The sequence below is a fragment of the Ixodes scapularis genome, unplaced genomic scaffold (assembly GCF_016920785.2).
Source record: "Ixodes scapularis isolate PalLabHiFi unplaced genomic scaffold, ASM1692078v2 PGA_scaffold9__187_contigs__length_104089568, whole genome shotgun sequence".
NCBI lineage: Eukaryota > Metazoa > Arthropoda > Arachnida > Ixodida > Ixodidae > Ixodes > Ixodes scapularis.
Window position 1 is genome coordinate 14,347,819 of NW_024609884.1, and position 20,245 is coordinate 14,368,063.

At 46.3% G+C, this 20,245-nt stretch overlaps 2 protein-coding genes across 17 annotated transcripts in view; one reads left to right on the forward strand and one right to left on the reverse strand.

Moving 5' to 3' along the window:
• The window catches only part of LOC8035852 (transcription initiation factor TFIID subunit 4), a 62,374-nt gene extending 57,765 nt beyond the window's left edge, over positions 1-4,609 (reverse strand). For 5 of the 13 annotated variants that reach the window (XM_040503511.2, XM_040503506.2, XM_040503509.2 and 2 more), the window contains exon 1: positions 3,473-4,577. In XM_040503511.2, the coding sequence (XP_040359445.1) occupies positions 3,473-4,561 (1,089 nt within the window). In that variant the 5' untranslated portion in view covers positions 4,562-4,577. Of the gene's footprint in view, positions 1-3,472 lie in introns of all 13 variants that reach the window. The other 8 variants (XM_040503510.2, XM_040503505.2, XM_040503501.2 and 5 more) reach the window with 5 other exon arrangements.
• Positions 4,610-4,806: 197 nt separating this feature from the next.
• The window catches only part of LOC8035851 (protein LSM14 homolog B-B), a 34,713-nt gene continuing 19,274 nt past the window's right edge, over positions 4,807-20,245 (forward strand). The window contains exons 1-6 of one of the 4 annotated variants that reach the window (XM_029976813.3): positions 4,807-5,102; positions 7,265-7,440; positions 8,653-8,839; positions 11,856-12,563; positions 15,460-15,595; positions 18,228-18,462. In XM_029976813.3, the coding sequence (XP_029832673.2) occupies positions 4,982-5,102; positions 7,265-7,440; positions 8,653-8,839; positions 11,856-12,563; positions 15,460-15,595; positions 18,228-18,462 (1,563 nt within the window). In that variant the 5' untranslated portion in view covers positions 4,807-4,981. Of the gene's footprint in view, positions 5,103-7,264; positions 7,441-8,652; positions 8,840-11,855; positions 12,570-15,459; positions 15,596-18,227; positions 18,463-20,245 lie in introns of all 4 variants that reach the window. The other 3 variants (XM_029976812.4, XM_029976814.4, XM_029976815.4) reach the window with 3 other exon arrangements.

A 20,245-nucleotide genomic window follows, 5' to 3' on the forward strand; every position in this document is an offset into this window, starting at 1 on the left:
ATGCAGTCTTGGAATATGCACAAACTGTATACTAGCCAAAACAGAAAACCACTCAGACAGAACGGCGCTCAATTATGAAGGTGGCAAGTATTGGCATCCGGTATTTCGACCTTCACTGTTGACTTGAGACTTGATCGTCTCCATTCACATTGTAATGTAATACATACTGCCATTTCCCAGAATAGCAAATTTCAGATTGCATTTTGTCCAATTCTGAAACACTCCAGCAATCCCACATGCGTGCAACATAAGCAAAATTCAGGATAATAAAAACATAGTGTATTTTCACTTTGTTCTTGCTGCCTGCTCTTGAAAGATGTCACAATTTTTTTGCCCTCCACAGCACAATGCCCCAAGCCTGACATGCATGCGAGTCAGAAACCTCCAGACTAAGGAGAGGCTCAATGAGCACTGACATGGTACATGCCCCTAATGAAAACCTCTCCAACTAAGAGAGCTCCCCAAGTCAGGTAGTGAACGTGTACACGGCCAGTGTCCAAGTTGGTCGGGTTTCACTGTGAAAACGCCTCTCCGAGAAAAAGTGGCAACTATAATTTCACTTGTCTGTGCTACAAGAAAGGGGGAACGAAATGAGCAATCTGTTCAACTGCCTTGCAATGGCTGAGATGACCAAAAAGGAAGACAACAACACTGAAGAACTGTATGTTGATAACTCCACACTAACAAGAGCCACCACCTTGCGCGAACACCTTCATATGACACCACCATGCGGAAAAGATGAAATTCAAGCCTACAAGCTCCTGTGGCTTCGTTCAAGGCAGTATATTTATATGTGTTTCTCTGCAAACAGTTTCAACAGGTTTTGCATTGACGAAGACAGCGTCCATTATTTCCATAATCAATGGAAGCAAGATTTAATTTACAGTTTGTCAAAGAAACCGTTCACGGGTTTCCTGCTGCCAATAAATTAACCATGCGTTGCAGAATGCTCAAAATTTACTGGTAATTGCTGGATAAAAAGTTTGAACCCAATATGCTACATGAATTAAAAGCGAGAAGAAACTTTTTTTTAAGGGTTAGAGTGACATGCTGGAAAGGCACAGTTTAAAAAAGATTAAAAAAGTCATGTGGCATGAAAAATATGCACAAAAATAAACTGTGAAAGCAAAAAGAAAAAATTGCTAGCCTTGCATATGGGGCACGAGATCGAGCAGTCACATCCCCAGCAATTCACATCAGCTGCGGTGACAACAGACATAAATTGCTGGTATGTTTCTAGCCAGGCATTTGGCTGCAAACGCTGACACAGCACTGTGTACAATCTGCCAGGCTTGATACAGATAAATGATGTAAACAACTCAGCACATAGGCTTGGCATCGTCTAAACACCAGGTGGTGTGGAGAACAAGATCCACAACGCAATGGAAAGTAACTGCCTTACAAAGAAAATGTCAACCTTTCATTTAAATTCTAAAAAATAAAAAAACTTTTAAACCAGTTATAACATATTAGGCTGGAACTCTCACAACAAGCCATCACCACTAGGGCTATCTTCCCGTGAAGTTTCAGTATTCTGTGAAGACCGCCTGAATGATTTCTTTGACAGATGCTGTGCAATAATACTCTAAGTATGAAAGATTCTGCAAGGGAGGCAGTATGTGCTTGCATTTGGCAAAGGGAATTCTGAAAGGCATGGCAAAATAATCACAAAATGAGTGGAATTAAAACACCATGGACTTTATAAAAATTAGCATGAATGAGCCCGAGACTGCAAATAGACTGCACTGTAGGGCTTTTGCCTGCAGGTTATTGGCAGTAGATAATGTAAACAATCAGAAATGTGACCACAATATGATTGCACAAAAAAGATTTGGAAGAGAATCTTTCTAGAGTCTAGACAATGTGGGTGAATGTAAATATTGTATTCCCTAATATTGGGCTTCACGATCAAAGAAGTGGTGCACGAAAGCACCCAATGTCAAAAGTCCAGTGTCAAATGCCCCGCGGCAAACGCCCACCCTTTACGCCCTAGTTTCAGAAGCCCATCGCGAATCCCCCGCGTCAGGTGGCTATGTCTTCGGCATGAGGGTGGATGATTCTGCTTTTACCTGAGAGACAGCAAGTGTGCACGCAAGCTTGTGTAACGTAATCATGTCGTACCCGAGATTCAAGTTAGAAATAACTGGATAAAGCTTCCTTCACGTCTTGCGATGTTAGAAGTGAGGACAAATAGAAAATATCAGCCACTGACAAAACATTTAAGTTACAGTTCTTATGAATAAGCATTGAACCAAAGCTTTCGTCGACTCAGAAGCACGTGCAGATTCACAGTTCCAACGAAGTGGGTTCTGTTAAAACGTTAACCCGCAGCTCATGGCGCCATACTTGTTACGTACAGCATCAAACAGCAGTTCCATTCTTCTTATGTCGTTCTAAAAATATTTGTATCCATCTAGGTAGATAAAGTCTATAATCCTACGCCTGAGTATACCTCTGTGACAGCGGAGTGCATCGCTGGTCATGCAGATTTATGCAATTGGCCACTTGTATGTCATTCTAAGTTTTTCTGCAGTTCAAGTTAACCTTATTTTGTTGTTTCTTTCACTTAAAAGACCCTTTGTATACCTTCAACGGATTAGGTTAGGACATAGAACAATGCTGGTCGAAGTGCGAAGAGGAGGTGGGTCGGGGGCAGTGGAGACGGGGCTTTCGGCAGGCACAGGGTAATTAAAGGCTAGGTTTTCGAAACGTGGGGCTAATGATGCAAGGCTTTTGTGAGAGGAATTCTGCACATGGGGCAATCGTGCTACACCCGATCACATTAACTAGTTCCTCCTCATTCTCACAGCTCACGATGAGAAATAAAAACGTTGTGACCTATATTACAGACCAATAAATGAATGAGCACCAAGCTTTGAAAGCATTCACATCAAGCCACAAAATAATACTAATAAAACTGTGCCGGTACGACAGAGTAGAACCATCAAATGAAACTCCCGCCAGCATCATCATGACAAAAACATTGGAGGCAACAAACCTGAGAACTCCCGCTTGGGAAGCCAAAGTTTGCAGACTCCCCCCGGATGTGTAAAACGCAGGGTCCCACAAACTCCCCCATTTCTCCGATATACCCAAATTCAAGGCATTAACTCGGCCAATTGCGAGGAAACTTGAGGGTCCTATCGATCGCTTCACTCTTGATTCCGACCGCGCTCGCCCACGCACGCAATCGTTACGCAGACAGCTCTTTGGTAAGCCCCTCGGCGTTCCCCACGAGCCTCCCTGACCGCAGCGAAGCAAGAAAGCCCTGAGCGAACACCGATAGCACTCGCGAAGCAGGGGCAACGCGCGGCCGCAGGGCGCCCGACCGCACGAGCCCGCGCTTTGGCGCGAGTGATCGCGGAACTGGCAGAACTAGCAGAGCAGCGTAGCACGGCCGCGGTACGGCCCACTGCGTGCCGAGGCGGCGCGCGGCGTCGCGAGCGCGGGACGAGCTTGAGCGGGTGATTACCTGCACGGAGGGCGCCCCGGGCCTGGTGGCCAGCATCTGGGGCGCGAGCCGCATGGGACTGCCGATGATCACACGGGGGGCCAAGGTCTTCTGCCCGGCGAGGCCGGCGCTCCCCGGCCTAGCCGGATTCACGTTGACGATTTGCACCCCGGGAGGCAGGATGCTCGGGCTCGACATCACCTGGGTGACCACGTTGACGGGCTGCGAGCCGGGTTTGGACGTTTGGATGACGCCCGGCGACGAGCAGCGCAGGAACTCCTGCGCTGCCACCGTGGTCGGCTGGGGGGACTCCTGCTTGATCAAGATCTGCGGCTTGAAGCCCCCCTTGGGGTCCTTGGGATCGAGCACGAGCCGCGGCTTGGCTGGCTGGCTGATTATCAAAGGTGCCTGCTGCGCAGCCACGTTGGCCAGGTTGTGGATGGCACTGAGGCCCGGAGTCGTGGCCGGAGTATGCGGGGCGGAGCGGATGGTCGTGCTTCCGTTGGGGACCCCCTGGATCTTGACGTTGCCCCGCTGCTGAAGAACAGCGTTGTTGACGGCCGCCAGGTTGGCCGCGTTGAAGTGTCCCTGCGGCGAGTACACGATCTTGATGTCCGAGTTGTTGATGGGCCTCACGAGCGATGTGTTGAGCAGGGCCTGCTGTGCCGTGCCAGTTACTTGATTGATGTAGCCGCTGGCTGGGAGAGCGCCAGGCAGGGTGACCATCACTGTGTTCGTCGAACTAGCTGCCGACGATGCGCAACTGCTCACTCCGACGATGTGCGAAGTGGTGGCGATAGTCTTGCCCAAATTGGACACCACGATGCTCGGGCATGAATTTGCCAGCGCTGCGGCCACAGCGTGTTTTTGTCCGTCGTGTTGCAGGCGCTGGAGACCATCTGAAACTGGTACACTGTTGACGTGATTAGTAGACGCCGAGCTTACATTGAGCTCTTGGTTTGGAGTGTGAATCCCCGATGATGAAAGCTGCGACTCCAAAGAGCCTACCAGTTCGCTTACTACTGACTCGTCCACATCTGTAGTTAGCATTTCCTCGAGAGACTTGGCTGACGCCATTTTCGAGTTACAACTGAAAAATAAAGTACGCATGCGTGTCCCCGCCGACGGGAATTCTGGGTAGGGAAGCACTTATACTCTAATGTGAAACAAACCACTTATCTAAAACATATTTGAACGAGACATAGAAATATAGCGATGTTTATAGCATGTGCATAAACTATATCTTTAATATTATATTAATTAAGGCTATAATAGTTTAATAAATGCATTCACTTAAAATTTAAAGAAAAAATGTGAATTCTTAGTGTAGGTATTAGGCCAGCGCTGATTTGCATATTGCTCATATTGCTTTCGATGGTGGCGCCTCCCAGCCGGTTGCGTAAAAACGGGTTCGGGGCCGCCATTGCTTGAGCTGTCCATTGCCTCAGCTTATGGTCTGGAAGCATTTACTCGGTCGAGGTAATCCGTTGTGATCGTACTGGCGGCACAGTATTTGTGCGAGGTTCAACGATGAGCACAGGAATTCCGTACTTGGGGAGCAAAATAAGCCTAATATCGAAGTCAGAAATTCGTTATGAAGGCATTTTGTACACCATCGATACGAGAGAGTCGACCGTTGCTTTGGCCAAAGGTCAGTACGAAACCTTTCTAAATACAAGTTGAAATTATTGTTCGTTTAGTCTCGGTGGTATCAGGTATGGCGTTTCTGTTAGTCAATTTGGAATGTTGTGTTGTCACGTGCATCAAGTACAGGCGGTGGGCAAGCAAACAGACATGCAAAAAATAAACAAAACAAGCGCAGCTGCCGAGGAACGGCATGGATGACTTACCAATTGTTTCCTAATTGAAGTTTGGTGCAACGTTAACTGCGTTTGCTGGCAGGAATATGTTCGGACTTCGTCAAAAATGAAGATTTACTGATTAAGTCTCATTTCCTGCGTTGTCATTCTTAGGCCTATGCACTTTTCCCGAATCGTTATGAGCTGTCGCGTACCGACTGTCATAAGCGTGAAATAACTTTTCAATTTGTTCTACAGGTAATGGTGGCTTCTTAATTGCTCTACTTTTATTTCTGTTCGGCTTTTACTGCGTATAAAAACCTAACCTGCGTATGGCCGAGGCTTAGCGAAGGCTTCGGTTTGTTTGTAAAGACAGATTTTTTTTCGGTTGAACGAATTAAGTTCCCGCTAATAATGCCCCCACCGTTCGGGTGGAACGTACTCTTCTTCCACGGGTTCCAGTGAGTGAGTTGACAGCTTATTTCTCTGGTTGTCAATAAACCACTGACGTCTTTGCTATGACACTTGGCTCAGTAGTGGGGGTGGCTGTATATTCGTCCGTGTCGTTCCACTGCTGCCTCATTCAGTACGCGTGCGAATGTAGCTTGTTTTTCGTCGTGTATTGAGTAATGGAAGCCCGGAACAATGCAATTTGTGAGGGCATTGACCACTTTTGCGTAAAATTTCTGCGTCGTTTATCTACGAGATAAATGGCCTGCACATCTCGCAATGGACAGCCCGTTTGAGATGGATAAAGCTGTTGACAATGTAGAGCTGGAAAATTGTGGACAGACTATCCTACAGCCAGTCTTGAGTTAAGCTGGTATGCGTTGTAGTGTAAGGTGTTCGGTGGAGGGTTGCTCTGTACCATAAACCTTCCAAATTACCCAAGCACCATAAAGAATGCTATGAACGTAAATATGTGCGCTGCACGTGCTCGACATAACCGTGTAAAAGTTTGAAACAAATAATTATAAATGTTGCTGAAACATTGCTACTGGTTTTAGATTTTCGCTTTAGAGTAGATAGTGATAGTAGTTTATACATGGCTTGCACTGACATCACATCGTATACTTTTGACCACCATGTAAGAGGAGAGGGGAGCTGTTTTTGTAAGAATTTTGAGTGACTGGTTAATCTTCTGGAAGAATAATGACTTCTGCAAATCCGGAATGCTCAAAAAAGGATCCTGATAAGAGTGGAGCTCCTTCCCCTTTTCTCTGGTGGTCATTGGAGTGCTCTTCGAATGGTGTCACTTGTAGGCCATGTATTGCACTTAATATGTAGTGCCTGCTCGGTGTGCGGGTGAAAAGGGAGGTATTGCACCCATACACATCTGCCCCTGTCACCGACCGGGCGACGCTGCAGACATCAGCACGTGTAACTACACTGTCAGCATGCTCCTTGGTGCTTAAGAAATTTAGCGACTTGTTTTTTTAGCCTCACTTGTCCTTTTAAGGGCAGAGTGCAGAGACTTCTTCCATAAGAAAATTGTCATGTTTTCAGAAATGGCGACCAATATTGGATAAAGTCGGGTGGCTACAGAGTATTTCTGCCCTCACTGACAAACTATTTAAAACAATCAACTTATAAGGCAGTTATTTGTATCGGTATTACAGCCACCAGTGTTGCTTTAGAGTTGACAAAGCATCATTTTGTGATAAAATTGAACAAGATCAAATTTCAAGTCTGAATTTGTACTTGGAAAGTACAAAAAAAAATCTATCGAAGTATATATCCAGATAATGTACTTCAAGTAAAGTACAAATTTTCTAAACCTACTTAAAGTAATACTTCAAGTACAATGTACTTAAAGTGCTTTTCAGCACTGTCTAGAACAATGTATTGCTGTCAAAATAATTAGCTGATTTTGTCAGGGTTCCCGGTCACCAGTTTGGTTGTCTAGAAAAGACTGTCCAGGACGAGTAAAGCTGTGCAATTTTTGATGCAGTGCACCCTATTCTTACAGCTCTAGTTGTAGTGAACAACTTATGTTGCAAAATCTTCCTTGCAGTGAGGTCCTTTGGCACTGAAGATCGCCCTACGGATCGTCCTGTTGCCCCGAGAGATGAAGTGTACGAGTACATCATCTTCAGAGCTCACGACATCAAAGACCTTCGGGTGTCTGAGCCTCCCAAGCCACAGCAAACTTTGCCTGGGGGTCTGACTAATGATCCTGCCATTGTACATGTAAGATGTGTTCTTTTTAGTGTACTATTTTGTCCTTGTCTCGGGACTGTCAAGTGCCAGAAATTTTGTGTATGGACACTTGTGTCGTTCATTTTATCATGTGGAGTAAAGGTCCCTGAATTGAGGTAGCCTGTTAACTGATGGGAGCTCGGAGCCTCTTTTATTTCTGGCGTTTTATTTGAAAGTAGACTTTTTGGAAGTTTGCAATTGATTTCACATTCTGCTGTGAAGCAAAGTTGATCACTGGGCTTCACTGTGGGCAATCTTTTACTTGGATTTTCTAAAAAATTTGTGCAGGCAGCCTTTTTTCTGGCTTTTGACAATGATGCTATACTTTGTGCTTTTCTACTCCAAAGTAGTATATTTTTACTGCTGCACATGTACAGAGTGGCCCACTTCTAAAGGGAACACTGGAACTTGCGGCCGGTGCTGCGCCGGCTGCTGGTGCCCGTAGAAACTTGGCGAAGGTGCAGCGAGCACCAGAGGTGGTGTGTGCAGTGCGTCGTCCGCTACTGCACTTTTGCTCACTGCGCCGTGGCATGCAGTAGCAGATGACGGGTGGCATGCACCACCTCTGGTGCTTGCGGCATCTGTGCCAAGCTTCCACGGGCACAGTGCAGAGCGCCGGCCGCGCGTTCTCGTGTTCCCTTTAAAAGTGACCGCTCTGTACTTTCCTATGTCTGGTGAGATTTTGGGCTAGTGTTGGTTGGTTGAAATAACCCTTTTGCTTTTTTTTTTTTTTTTTTTTTTTTGTGTGTGTGTGTAAATTCAGAGTGCTGCGTGTTTTTAATCAGATACACTCTGCCTTTGTGAGGCCCTGTTTGTCATTCTGAAGGCTTTGCTCATTGTGCATTAAGGACAATCTATATTGGTGTAGCCTGTGGTTAGTTTCTGAGATTTCATTCCACCTCAAGTAGCCCAGAGAGAGCCATTGGATGTTCCCACAGTACTGCGTTCCATAGCATCTGCTTGACGAGAATTTTCAGTCCAGTGGAGCTTTCTGTCTGGCGGAGGTAGTGGAAGTCGGCGCTACTGATGAGAAGAGAGAAACAAACTAAATCTATGTGCAACTACTACGCACTGGGTCGGGAAATTAACGGCTGATGAATTCCAACCTACCGGAAGGCGTAACTAGGGGGTACTGCAATGTGAAAAGGGGGAGGGGGGGTTGCTTTTGCTTGGAAAGGTGTACACCTTCAGCATTCTCTGCAGCACTCTGCTGCACCTGTGGCCGGTGGGCAGAGTGGTTTTCCAGCTCCGGGGTACAGCCAGCCAGCACCGTCATATGGTGCCGTCGGGACACTGCCATCATATTCCGTGGCATCTCAGTACACCCCTCAGCCTCAACAGCAGCAGTCGCAGCAGCTCCCTCAGGGCATCGCCGCATCGCAGCAGTCTGGTAAGGACTGAATATGCATTTGTTGTCTTTTAACACTTCCCTTAAGGGGAGAGACACGGGGCCTAAATTTTAAATTTTTATGAAAAACTTAATTTTTTAAGTTTGAGGTTTTCAGTTATTGAAACAAATTATGGACCAACACGCGGCTCTGACGTCACGCTCCTGCGGTGGCGCTGTTGTCACCACGGCGCATTCGCAGAAGTTTCACCTCATGCGAATCTGGTTTCTGCGCTTGCGCAGTGCTCACACCTGGTGTGGGCAAATGCGGGCTTGTTTGTAAACAGCGTGTCGGTCTATATTCCCTTGCACTAAATTTGATAACTATACGCCAAATAGTTGGGTTGATAAAAAAAATATTTTCAACACATTGCAAGGCAGTATCAAAGTAAGGGAGTTAAAGGTTGAAATGCATTTTTTTTTTTTTTTTTTTTTTTCAGTTCCACTTTTTGCTGCGAATTTCAAACGAAGGAATCTTTTGTTTGAAAGTAAAACTATTCTGATATCACAATCAAAATGTTTAACTGAAATTTACTGGGAAATCTGTCCATTTCATTTATTTTGTTTTAAGTGTGTCATTGAGAAAAAACTGTCTTCAAAAATTGACATAGAACAGATAGGCATCTCCTATTTTGAAGTTATAATTCTTCCTGAAATATTTACATTTGAATTACAAAAACTAGACAGCCCGAAGTCCCACATCTCCCACTTTATATTCAAGCAGTCAAAATTATGCTTCATCACTTTATTTGCATTTAATACATTTCTCAACGAAGAGTGACAAATCTTCTTATGCAGGTATGTCAAATTGTCCTAGAGAGCTGAAATCTTGCACAATGCAGATATATCTGATGTTAAATCCCCCCTGCAAATGTCATTCTGATCACTTGAGTAGTTCAGAAGTTAAATCTCTAGCCAGTGTCCCCCCTTAAAATGTTTCAGGAGTGTCAGCGTTGCAGCTTGAATGTATCCCTTCGGGACAGTATGGGCTGCAACTTGGTCTGGCCTTTTGTTCCAGTCCTAGTGGAGACAAGAGCTTCTGCAAAATAGCTGGCGAGCACGCCAAGAAGTAAGGAGGGCTGTTGTAGGTTTTATCGTCTGCGATAGTATCAAAATGGGCCTGGCAAGATGTCTTAATGACAGTCTGCCACCAATAAGCTTGTGTTTTTGACTGAGATTGGATGTTATGAGCAACTACCCTTCTGGTTCGTAAAGCATGTGCACTGCATTGTGAGTTCTCCACAGTGCCCTAATGTTGTGGATTCCACATTTGTTGAAAGTTCTTTTTAGCATCCCTGGTAATTTGGAGACATTGTACGGTTTTCTGAACTGTTACAAAACTGTTGAATATGGTAATTTGAAAATGCTCCAGAGGCTGGGTGGAGACGTAATAAAACTGTTTGATATAACTGGTGAAAGTTTGATTAAATGTTTTGCCTCCCATGTGGGAGGCAACTTTAGTAAAGCAAGGAGCAATGGGAGTAGCATGCGGAAGTTAAAAATTTTGAATCAATTGATTGTTGGCTTTTTGAAGAGAATGCACTTTCCTGAGTAAAAGCAGAAAACAAGAACACAATTTTGCTACCTGTGGCATCTGTCTGCTACCAAGAGGTCATCTAATTGGTGCCACAGCCAACAAGTAGAGGGGGGTAAGGAGAGAGAGCAAACTCTGACCTCCATTAGTAGACTAGTAGGTTTCTGACTCGTGCTGCACTGACGTTTTCGTTGTAGTGCATGATTAACCTTTGTCAGGCTATTTCGGCTATGTCAACAGCTGCCGCCATTTTTCTGCTGTTGCGCCAATTGGACACTTTTCATTAGCAGACGGACATTGTAGGTAGTGAATTTGCTCTTTAATTCGTTACTTATTGACTTTGGCAAGCTCATTCTTTGAAATTTTGATACAAAATATGCACAATCTTTGGCCACCTCTGTAGAAAACCTTGGCTCAATACGTAAAGATTTATGTGGTCAAAAGGCCAGTGATCCATTTTACTCTTCACATATTTTGTCATAAAGTTTGTGTAAAGTATGGTAGAGCACAACAGTCGTTCTGAATAAACCAGAATTCAAGTAACTTCCCGAGTCTCCACTTCCTCTTCCTGACCATGGTGACACTCTTAAAGGGACACTGACAGGGTGTTTGTGCTCGCCGAGGTGTTTAGTTGTACGCGATATGAGTGCCCAACTACCCAGAATAGAATTTGAGGCTCAAAATTCAGTTTCCATCTGCCCGAAAACAGCTGATCGGGAACTTGCCGGTTTGAGTCGTGCTCACTCTTCTCTGCGGTCACGGGCAGTTTTCTAAGGTTTAGACACAACCACCAAAGTAGTCAAAGTTGTAGGTCATTGAAGGCATGCACACAATTTTAAAAATAGAAAAGAAATATAATACCCATTCTTTCTGGCTGCTAAAAAGCTGCAAATGTGTTATTTAGAGGGAGAAAAAGTATCGCAGCCAAGTGACTTCTGCCACCTTTCTCCTCCTCTTTCTTCCTACTCCCCAGTCCGGTTTTGAGCAGTTGCATATTTCTCCTTTATTAAAGATATATGCGACGCTGTAGCAAAATATTGATTGGGTAGTCGTCTGACACTATGACGAATTGTTTGGCAAAAAATAAAAAAAATTAATATGGGGGGGGGGGGGGGTGTCAATGTCCCTTTAAAAGCCGCAGGTGGGTACTAGTCCATGTGCTACTCCCATTGCTCTTAGCTTCATTGACGATGCCTTCAGCATGGGAGGAAAAACGTTCAATTGAATAAACTGTTTCTCTTATGTCAACCTGTTCCTGTTATTTGCTTTTATTGTATTATAATTCGTAATGTTCAATGTTATATGTACCATGCTTGTGTTGTGAATGGATTGCTATACCTCATTGGCCAATACTCAGTTTGGGTTTGTGTGGCTTCGAACGTGAGCACTTCTACCCTATGTTTTTGAGCTAGCGGTTGCTGGAGGAATGTTTGTACATATCACAGGCCTCTCATCGGTAGCGATTCCCTGTTTTGCGGTTTTCAGGCTCAGTTGAGCGTGCAGCGGAATTGAGTGCCGCCGTACCCCCAGGGTCGCAGTCAGGCAACACAACTCCAGCACAGCGCAAGAGCCCGACGATTGATGCGGGGGTTCAGGTGTCGGCACCGCCTTCGGAAAGGCGTCAGGCACAGAGGGGCCAGGCCCAACAGGGCATGGGCCCCCGCAGGCAACAGCCACATCTCCAGCCACATTTGCAGCAACAGCCACATCTGCAGCAACACCACCAGCAGTACCAGCAACATCCACAGAATCAGCAGCAGAACCAGCCACACCAGCAAAATCAGCAGCACCAGCAGAATCAGTCGCACCAACAAAATCAGCAGCACCAGCAGAATCAGCCACACCAGCAGAATCCACCACAGCAGCAGAATCAGCAGCACCAACAAAACCAGCATCAGCAGAACCAACATCAGCAGAATCAACAGCAGCATCAGCAGAATCAGCAGCAGCACCCACAGAATCAGCACCTGAACCAGGGTCCCGGGAACCAGCAAAGGACTGTTGGGCGCCGAGGAGGTCCTGGCAGCAGTGGGACCAGTGGCAGCGGGGTGTCTTCCGGGGGTCGCCCACGCCAGACCAACTACCGCAACACCAAGCCCAAGGAGCCGCTCAAGTTTGACCGGGAGTATGACTTCGAGCAGGCCAATGCAGAGTTTCAGGAGCTGGAGAGCAAGCTGGCACAGACTAAGATTGGTGAGTGTGGGTATCTTTTTGGTTGACTTTCTAGGTGTTTGTTTCCCATTGTCAGTGAGTAAGGGGTTGCACTGCTTTTGCTTTCGCCACGCGACTTCCAGCTTTCATTGGCGTATTTGGGCGATTTTTGCTTGGTTCGGTGCAAAGTGCTGCCTACGCTTTAATGGATATTCCAAATGCCAACTGGGCGATGCTCCTGCTATAGAAGTTAATTCTGTGGAAAAAAAAAAAATGTTGTGTGGAGTGTTTTGCACACTTCAAATTTCAATGTGCAGTTCAGGTCCTCAGGAGAGTAGTTTATCTATCTAAATACCCTCAGGGCCAATCAACATTAGGGAGGGGTGTGGGAGTAACAAAATAACACGTATAAAGAAACAAAAGGGGAGGAGTGTTCATAGCAGTTTTAGACATTTGGGTATCAAGAATATAAATGCAGGTCTGCGAGGGATTGACTAGAAATGGGTGTTGGTATTATATTTACAAATTCTAACTTTGATGTGATGATTGATGAGAGGTGAAATGTAGAACGGTGGGATGAAATGACTTAGCTTTAAGTATGGGTTGGCATGATAGATCTTCTGAAAGACATGAACGAGCAACTCTGTGTCGGAGAGAGGTTAGGCAGGGACAAGGCCATTTTCATGGAGCTTACACTTGCAGTGTGGTGATGTTACGTAGAATAAAGCGGGCAGAATGGTTTTGGGCCGCTTCCTGAACATTACTTAGATTATACTGACTGGGGTCCCAGAGAGAAGCATACTGTAATTTGGAGCGAATGAGTTTTATAGTGTTAATTTTAAGGCTGACAATGCGAGAGTAAAGTACCTTTTCAGGTAACGTAGCATGCGGTTAGCGTTATTGATGACTTGTTCAACATGCAGTTTCCAGGAGAGGTTACAAGTAATGATAACGCCCAAATATTTTTAAGAAACTGGCCAAGGGGACATTGAGATGGTAGAAAGGCACGTGAGAATTAGTATGCAATATCCTCATAACAGGGATGTAATTGCTGCGCCAATTGCGTCAAACTGAGCCAAGCGGCTAACCCTGCTACATCCTGCTACATTTCGCCAAAATATGGGTAATCTGCGCCAAGCCTGTGCCAAAGGACCAATTTAGGTCGCCTTTCAAAACCGAAACTAAACTGAGTACTGGGATTGAGCAGGTGTGTGTTATGTGGTGCAAGCGGCCACCTGACGCAAAGTACTCTGCATCAATTGTCCGCCCGGTCTTGCATGGCTTTCCCGGCGTCTTGCGTTTCGCGCTCTTTTGTGGGTCTGGTCTCGTCTTTTTTTTGTATTTTCAGCGATAGACGCGGATGTGTGCAGACATTTTGCCATTGGCTTTTTGGTGGTTGTGCACTTCGTCTTTATTTGTACCGAGCAAGAGTGTTTGTCTTGCTGTCACTAATAGCTCGGCAAATATGCCAGATACTGGGTGCACTGTCACGTTTCCTGGTTAGCTTGTTTTTGCTAAAGATGCAATGAGTGTTATTTGCAGTGATGGAAGTGCTACGCCAAATTGCGCCATGTATGAAAGTCTGCTACATCTCAAGCCAAAGCGTCATTTTCGCTCAAAATTGTGCCATAACTGCGCCAGGATGGACTTAAAGCAAAATATAAAAATAATTTATTATTGGTTGGCCCTATTACTTAGAAAATTGGAAGGAAAAAAAGGTACGAATATATTTCATGGCGTCTTTACCCTCCATATAATTTGTTTCATCTCAAGTCTGTGCACAATTGAAAGCTCGAACGCATACAACCTCGAACACATACTAAAAGCGCAAGTCACGGGGCATTCACTGCTCCCGATTGGTTTAGCCGATGAAAAAACGTGCACAGGGGGATGAATTCTGTGATGTTGCCTTTTTATGCTGTTTAATTGGTCCCATTGGCTCGTAGAGTCGGCTGTAGTGTCGACTTCAGGTGAGACGAAGTATAGGGATTGTACGTCAATCGCTTTGGCCGGTTGATGCGCTGGCCAGTTGATCGTCGACATTGTCTAAATTATCAGACGATGTCTGCTAGGTCAAGAACTAAGTTTCGAGAAAACTTTGCAAAATAATTGGATGGTGGTATACTAAGGCAGGACGTGACCAGGATCTTGTGCTCACCACTCGATTATCATGTCTGTCGCATGCCTTCGTGCCGTGACTGCAGAGTACCGCGGCACTTGCGCCGCTCCTGTCAACCTTCACTACATCTCGCCACACAATGAGCCTGCATATGTCGGGCTTCACCAGTTTTGCACTGGAGTGCTAGGAGCAGCGACTGACCTGTTGGAGGGTTAGCGCAATAGGCACGAAATTCATTCTCGGGAATATTACAGATTGACCTTCTTTGTCTTCATTGCAAATTATTCTCTAATTAAAAAAAAAAAAAAAAACGGCCGGAAAAAAACCAGTTTCTATTTTTGAGTAAATGTGGTAGTTCTTCTGCAGCTGTCGAATGATGAGCAGTGAACTTTGATTTAACTCTAGTTCCAGCGCCGCTGAGGAAGTTGTTTTTGTAGGTTTTGATGTTAGAGGTATTGGCTGGTTCATAAAACTTGAGGGACTACTTTTTATGGGTGTGGCCTAAGTGGTGTGTGAATCTTTCTGCCTAGCTTTATTATAAGCTTATTTTGACACATTTTATGCAGAAGGAGTGAAGCGTTAGATTATTTTAATGGGCTAGACAAATTGGTGTATTAGGGTTTCCTTCCTCTAATTTATTCATTTATAAGCAGCTGTCTTCGGAGAATTTCTTTCATTAGTGGCAGCTGTTTTGAGACTGCAAGCCGGATTTGCATAACAGCTTTTTAATGAGCTTCAAATTGTTTTATTGTGACACTTCCCAACTCTTTCTAGTGCTCCAAGTGTTTCATCTGAAGTTTTTTTTTTTTTTTTTTCCAGCTGATGAGAAAAAAGATGATTCTGGGACCGAAACTCAAGTGGGAGACAACCATGATGATGACGATGTGGTCTACTATGACAAGACCAAATCTTTCTTTGACAACATCAGTTGCGAGGCCATTGAAAGAAGCAAGGGGTGAGCATTTGTTTCTTTACCTTTCGAATTTTAAGTTCTTTTGTGGCCCTTTTAGCGATCTCAAATTCCGTGAAACTGAGGTTGAGGATGCGCTGTAGAATCTTGAGTGATGTGTGGGGGGGCCATGTCGCACCGGTTTTGTGTCAAAGGCTGCCCCGGCGGAGTTGCCACCAAGTGTACTGCACATGTCGGAAAAGGTGGCCCGGCTAGCTGCAACTCCCGAAGGTCTGCTGGAGGGTTTTGGCTCAAATCCTTTATTAGTTCTCTACACTTTGTCGACGAGGATTATGAGGGCAGTCTTCTGAGCGTCTCTAGAGAGTTTCGGGTTCAAGTGGTACCTCGGTCGAGCCGCGTCGTTCCAGCGAAGTTGCTGCAGCAGGTCACATCACGCGAAGCAAAACAAGAATTTCGTCAAGAGTCCCAGACTCCCCGATCTTCACTGCTACAGGCAGCTATAGGCACCGAGCGCCGCCATGGTTTAAGAGGAAGGCTAAAAAGTCGGGAGGTGCGCATCACTTCCGAACTCTGATTTTCTATATTTCAAAAGTCTTCAAAAAGTAGTGCGTTCAGAATTTCCTTTGACGTTTTACGAAGGCCATTATTAAATAAAAGAAGTTGCTTACAAAGCTTCTCAATTTCATTATCGGTTACGTCAAATGAGGAGGTGGGAAGAGAAGAGCAGAAAAAAAATGTTCAGCTTTTCCACTCTCGTGAAGAAGGCCAGAGAAGCTGCACTCGATACACTGTGTGATTCTTCGTCGTCGTCTATTTTTCGCGCCGTTTCCTACGATGAATTCCCACTAACGCACCCAACTATCCATTCTTCTATTATACCTGGGCAGCTACCGCCATCTACAACCGACGGTGGAAACCATACTGGTTGTGTGCTTGCCACCGTCGCTTATTGATGGCGGTAGCTGTCCAGGTAGGTTTGTGTCGACATACCAGACACGATCCTGGGAAACCTAGCCCTTAACAGCTTCGCTGTAAAACTCGCTCGTGTAGGAAATGTTTTTTGCATAGTTGTTTGTGAGACTACAACTTGCATCGTTTCAGACGAGAAAAATACGACTTTTGGGGTGTCAGTGCCCCTTTAATAACATCAAAATTGGCAGCATGAAATTTGTCTGAGGCGGTTGCATTTGTTACCTGGAGATAGTGTGGCACAAAGCACCCAAGGTTCGGTTTCAGGTGGTTTCATAATTTCTAAACTTTTTGTGTTAACATGGCCATAATCTAAAGGGGTACTGAATTGAAACTGCTGCTGCTGAAATGCAGCTTGTTCACACAATATCCTCCGTAACTCTGTTTTCTTCTGTTGATAGCGCTAGAGGTCTTCCTCTCGCTCGCCTGGACTTTTTTAGATCGTCCGTGACTCTACCCACCGTGGCAGCTTGTGGATCTTCGGTTGGCAGGTTCAAATCGTGGGAAAATGAGCATTGTGCAAGAGTTTCGTTAACATGTGGACCTCCTGGAGGTCTGAATCTCTTGTCATTCCTTTACTTATGGTGAATTCCGCTCGCAGATCTCGAGCGCTCCAAAAGCGCTCCATTTGGAGCGCGCATATTCCACTCGCAGATCTGGCTCAAGTTGGTCATCTTCCGCTCGTAGATCTCTGGCAGCGCCCGCCCCACGGAGCGCCCCAAACTCCGCCGAACTTGCTCTGCGGGATTTTACAGATCTCTCCGGAAATTGACAGAGCGGCCCACGTGATTTCCGTCTAAATCGGCGGAGCGCATGCGCGGCGAGGTTGGAGAGATCGGCGGGCCGGTCGGGCCACGGTCGGGTCGTCGGGTCGTGGAGTTGGATCTGTTGGGTGCGTCGGTTGTTTACTCTGGACTGTGACGGCTTGAACGCTTCTACCTCGCGTTAATCAGTGATAAAAAGCCGGGAATGTGGAGCGTGGCAAATCGTAAGCGCTGACATTTGTGATCACCGAGGAAGAACGAAAAAAAGAACAACAGAAAAGCCGGAGGCAGACTCAAGGTTAGGCCTATTCATTCTGCAGCCAGTGATTGTTTACCTTTTTACACTGCATTCCATCGGCGTTTTCCCGTGAAATAAAGCAAGAAGTGGTTAGGCAACGACCGCGCAAGTGATGGTTTGTTACCTCTTTGTTTATTAAAGTCGAACTAGCAATCTGAACTCCACCGCTGGCAATCTCTGTCCGTGCCCCGCCGCTTCGAGGCGGCCGAAAGGTATGTGACGGTGCCGAACGCGGACGTCTTCGCTATTTGTGACATGGGCGCCGTGGTACGTATAATTCCGCCCGGCCTGTGTCGCGTGTTACTTCTGCAGCTAAGCAGTGACAGTCGTCACTGGTCGTCGGAAAGATCAGCCGGCTGAGGCGTTGGTGGGCTGGTCAAGTTCGAGCAGCGGCCATTTTGAACGGCGGAAGGAGAAGGGGTGGGCAGGGGTGTGGGGGAGGTCGCTCCAAAAATGCAAGTTTATCTTCCCCTCGTCGATACGGAGCGGGTCCCACGGAGCGGAATTTTGCCTCCCTCGCGGATTTTGGAAAGCGCTCCAGATCTACGAGTGGAATTCACCATTAAACACATTCCTTGTTGCCCTTAAAATGCTCAGATTAGTTTCAATTTGTCACCAGGCTGGGTGGTTGGGTCTTTGGTTGTAGGATGCAGAGGATAGACTGGCGGCAAGAGCGCAAGCTGAACCACGAGACCTTCGGCATCTCGGCGAACAATTGGATGCGGCGCAATGCGTGGCGCGGGCGCGGTTCCGGGGGTTTCTGGCGGAGCGGACAACGCGGCGGTGGGCAGCGAGGAGGCGGACAGCGCGGTGGCAGTGCTGGTGGCAGCAGTGGCCAGCGCGGAGGAGGCAGAGGAGGTGCCCGACCCCGCAATGGCGCAGTGAGTGGTTTGCTTCCTCTTCAGCGTAGCGTTCAGTCCTTTCAGTCTTCATAAACTTAAGTGTTTGTTTCAGTATTTTCTTTGTAGAGTGGTGTTCCCCCATAACTGGCACCTCTTATTCGGTATTAGGACAGTAGAGTAGTTAAGAGTTCATCCCTTGCCTACTAACGAGTGTCACTTGTACCATCTCTTACGGAGCGTGGACTTCGCGCTTGTTTGTCGCACTCTCCTGCAGATAAAAAAACCGCCCCTGTTGCTGGTAAGCGTTCTCGCAAAAACGATGTGGCTTTGGCGTGCAGGTTCGTTTAGCCCAGGAAGAGGTACATCATTCTTTATGAAAGTCATTCATGATTAGGCAGGGATGCTACTTTGATGGACAGTGACAGGAGTGATGAAAACTGTGAGAATCCTACTAGCATTCAATCAACTTCGGCGTCTGCACGTCAGTGGGACTTGGACCGGAGGTCCTATATATCGCACCTAAAAATTGGATGTTATTTGGATATCGCACCTAAAAATTGGTAATCGCACCTAAAAATTGGATGTTTTCTTATTTTAATGCAAATTGCCTGCAGTGATGTGATTGCTGCGCCAATTGCGCCAAACTGCGCCTATGGGCTAACCCTGCTACATCCTGCTACATTTTGCCAAAATATGGGTAATCTGTGCCAAGCCTGCGCCAAAGGACCGATTTCGGTGGCCTTTCAAAACCGAAACTAAACTGAAAACCGCAATAGACCGATCTCACCAGCTAGTTTGAGTATGCCACCGCTGCCGACGTGCATCGTGGGAGCTGTAGTCTTTCTGCACGCGCGACAACCCTGCTGGAGGTCTGCACGAGCAGAGCACGAGGCCTCATGAGCTGTCTCGTGAACTGGCGTCTGCCTCCTACGAACTACAGTTATGGCGGCGTCACGCATGCGTGGAACGCTTGGTGAGATCGGTCTATTAGGCATGCGTGAGCTAGGTGGCGCAAGCTTCTCCTGACACAAAGATACCCTGCGTGAATCGTCCATCCGGTCCCCCGTTGTATAGTTTTTCCCGCCGTCTCGCGTTTCGCGCTCTCGTCGTTTCGGGAATCTCGTCTCGCGTCTTTTTTCTAATTTTTTCAACGATAGACGCGGGCGTGTGCGGACGCTCCGACGCTAGTGTGCCGGGTGCCAGCAATGTCGTCATGCTGTAAAACAAAACCACGTTTTTGCGCGGCGAGAGTTACTTTGTGAGCTGAAACGCTCGCGCTACCACAATTACTGTGGTCGCGCGACATCGGGTGTTGCCGTCCCCACGTCGCTGCAGATATGGCGCTTTCTAAACTTATTCATCGACATTCCTGTCTTTGTTTAAATCATACTCTAATACAAAAATCCCTCTTTAACTCAATGACTGCTTGTCGAAATATTGATTACCTAAGTTTTTCTCGGTAGGCTTTCTTTCGAGAGAACCCCGGTACGTGAAAAATATGCCGATAAAGAAAGTTGCTGAAGAGAAGTGAGCTAAAACAAAGAAGGCAATGTCTGCACGCTGAACCCGCACAGCGCGCTTGTTTGTCTCGAGTTCAGTCGTTGCACAAAGTGCTCCAAGAACTTTTTGACCCTGGCTCGCGATGTCCTGCATCGATGCGCTCAGGTTCTTTTTCTTTTTTTGTGTGTTCAGCTTTGTCTTGCCTTTCGGCCTGGCAAGCACGCGCTGCTGGACTGTTTTATTATTTTTTTTTTGCCGCATGCTGGACAGTTGCATTTTGCATACTACGACAGAGGCACCAGCGGGACGCTTGCAATCCATT